Below are 2618 nucleotides of genomic sequence, written 5' to 3'. Positions count from 1 at the left end.
CTTAATTACCAATCATTGTCATAAATGGCAATACCGTGCACAAATTAAAACCTTGGGTTTTCATATTCGTACCTTCTCTGTTCTTTCAACAATTGTATTTTTGTTCATAATTTTTCACATTGCAACAATTGTATTTTTCCAGGAGACAGCAGCTCGAACAATCCGTGTATTGCGAGGCTGACGCTCGGCACACCGCTGTCGAAGATGAAAGGCAAGATGTTCAAGGTGCCAATCAGGCAAAAATAAAGGTATTTACAAAATAATATCCCTTTTTTTCCTCTACTGAGATTACAATAATTACGGTCTCTGGTTACAGAGTACTACGCAAGATTTATTCGAGTTGCTCGAAAGAGTGCAGAGTTCGAGGCTCGATGATCAACGATGCGTTCTGCCGCCGTACTTTTCCCAGGTAAGAAACCACCTTTAAAACGCTTATTTATATCTCATTTCTCAATGCTTCTTCGAGCTTTCAACGCTGAAACGATCGATTGGATCGCTGATTCTTTAATACAGGTTAAAAATGTAATGGAAACAATATTTCTTTTTTTAAATCAATCAGAAATGTGTATTTTCTTTGTCAGATAGGCGAAGAAATATAATATAGATTTTTTAGTACGTCGTAGAATTTTAGTAATTAGGTTATGTGTGCCTTGAGATAAAAGAGGTTAGAAATCGTTAAATTAGATCATAATTCTCCTTCCTAACTATTATCATTTGGAATTTATCTCATTTTACTTCAACCTTCAAATAGAACATCAGTCTTCCATCTGTAATTATTTTTTAACGATAAAAAAGTGTGTCTAAAGGGTCGAAGTAAAACGTCTAATTCTGTTGGTATTAAAGGTCACAAGCAATGGAATTCGAGATAATACAATGCCCGTATATTAAACTGCCTACCCGTATATTTCTCAAACTCTCTCATATTTCACCCTTTTACACTGATTATCGTTTTCTATTCATAAATATCATTTACCATTTATCGCGTACTAATTATCAAACTTGCTTATTGACGCTTGAAAAATTGGTTAGGAGAGTTGCGGTTGAGGTTAGGTCACTTGTCCAGTCGGTATTCACGCGTAACCGGAATCTCAATCTGTCCGGCGTGAATGACTGGGAAGATAAATGGACGCGATCGTCCACGGTGTGAGTAGCAAAAAGGTTTAGGACGAATCATTTGGTTACGCGCTGCTTGAATTTCAATAAGGATCCGCGTCACGTGGCGTGTAGGAAACTTTCGGTTCGTTGCTTCTCCTAGGGGAGAATTCTGCCAGTCACGTGCTAAACCGCTGTAATCGGGGTCCGACATGACCGAAAATGATCGCAGAATTCATTCATCGAAGCCTCCACCTTTTCCTCGTATGCCTTCTGATTAACGATTAACGATAGCTCTATTCGTACTGTGTTCGATTTATCGGTAACAAGCGTGATTCTGCGAAAAGTGACGAATTGTTGGGATCGTTGGTGTATTGATTAATAAAGTCGAAGAACGTGACTGGAGATTGTCAAAAATAGGGATAAATAATTGCTATAAATGAAGGGGAGAAGAATTTGTCCTTTTTTTTTTCTTCTTTACATTTTTATTTGGTGCTAACAAGTTAAACTTCAGTGCCTGTAGAGTGGTACTGTGCGAGGAAGCTGTATGTCACTCATTTAGGAATTTTATTGTGTGCACAGAGGTCACATGCGTCGCATACAATTCGTACTTTCGTGAATGTGCTACACGTGCTTACCTCATGTCGAGAATCTAAATTTTTTACCTTCTTCTTAAACTAAAATAAAAACGTCGAGCACATCCTTTCTCGCTTTGTGTAGTACTTCTTCATGTGGCACCCAAATGTAAGGTCTTTTTATCGTACAGTGCAGAATAAAAGCATTTGGATTTTTGAATGTTCTTGAATTTTAGAGTACTGTGGAAATCTGTTAGATTAGACAAGAGTTTATTATGTATAGGTATAACAGTTTACTTGTACTCATAGGGAAAACAGTGATGATTGAAAAAAAAGTAACTTATCGACAGTATGCTTTCTGTCGGTAGGAATGGAATATTCTTTATTTAATGCAATCTGTTCAGATTCCAATTTGATTCTACTGTGCTTTAGCTGTTGAGATACTTTTTGGGTAAGTTAGAGTCGAGTTAAGGTAACGGGTCGACCGTTGGCAAGCTTCCTGTCGGTAAGTACGGAATTTTTTTTATTGAGTGCTATAATTCAGACTCCAACTGGTTTGCACTGTGCTTTACCGTCAGAGATATTTTCTGGGTAAGTTAGGACAGAGTCATGATAACTGGTCGACTGTTGACATGTCTCCTGTCGATACGTATGGAATTTTCTTTGTTCAGTGCAATCACTCCAGATTCCAATTTACTCGCACTACCTTTCATCGTCTGAAATATCTTTTGGTGTATAGCGCAGAAACGAAATTTAATATTTGCATGTAGTAAATAAAACTTTTTCTATTTTCTGAACAATTGTTTGTTATTTGAATAGAGACGCACTTTGCTGATGAATTTTTAATAAACTGCAGATGAAGTAATAAAGTAAAGAAAAAAGTTTTATTTTATTTCAAACTAAAAACAGATTATATGAAATAAGTTGAACTATTTTAACGTAGTATTACAT

General features: G+C 36.4%; 1 protein-coding gene across 1 annotated transcript in view; it reads left to right on the top strand.

The window, feature by feature from the left end:
- The window catches only part of LOC108572498 (rap1 GTPase-activating protein 1), a 116181-nt gene that overhangs the window by 81061 nt on the left and 32502 nt on the right, over positions 1-2618 (top strand). The window contains exons 2-3 of the mRNA XM_017934748.1: positions 143-248; positions 317-409. Coding sequence (XP_017790237.1) covers positions 143-248; positions 317-409 — 199 coding nt within the window. The remainder of the gene's footprint in view (positions 1-142; positions 249-316; positions 410-2618) is intronic.

The sequence above is a fragment of the Habropoda laboriosa genome, unplaced genomic scaffold (assembly GCF_001263275.1).
Source record: "Habropoda laboriosa isolate 0110345459 unplaced genomic scaffold, ASM126327v1 scaffold65, whole genome shotgun sequence".
Classification (NCBI taxonomy): Eukaryota; Metazoa; Arthropoda; class Insecta; order Hymenoptera; family Apidae; genus Habropoda; species Habropoda laboriosa.
This window is presented reverse-complemented; position numbering and strand designations above follow the sequence as displayed.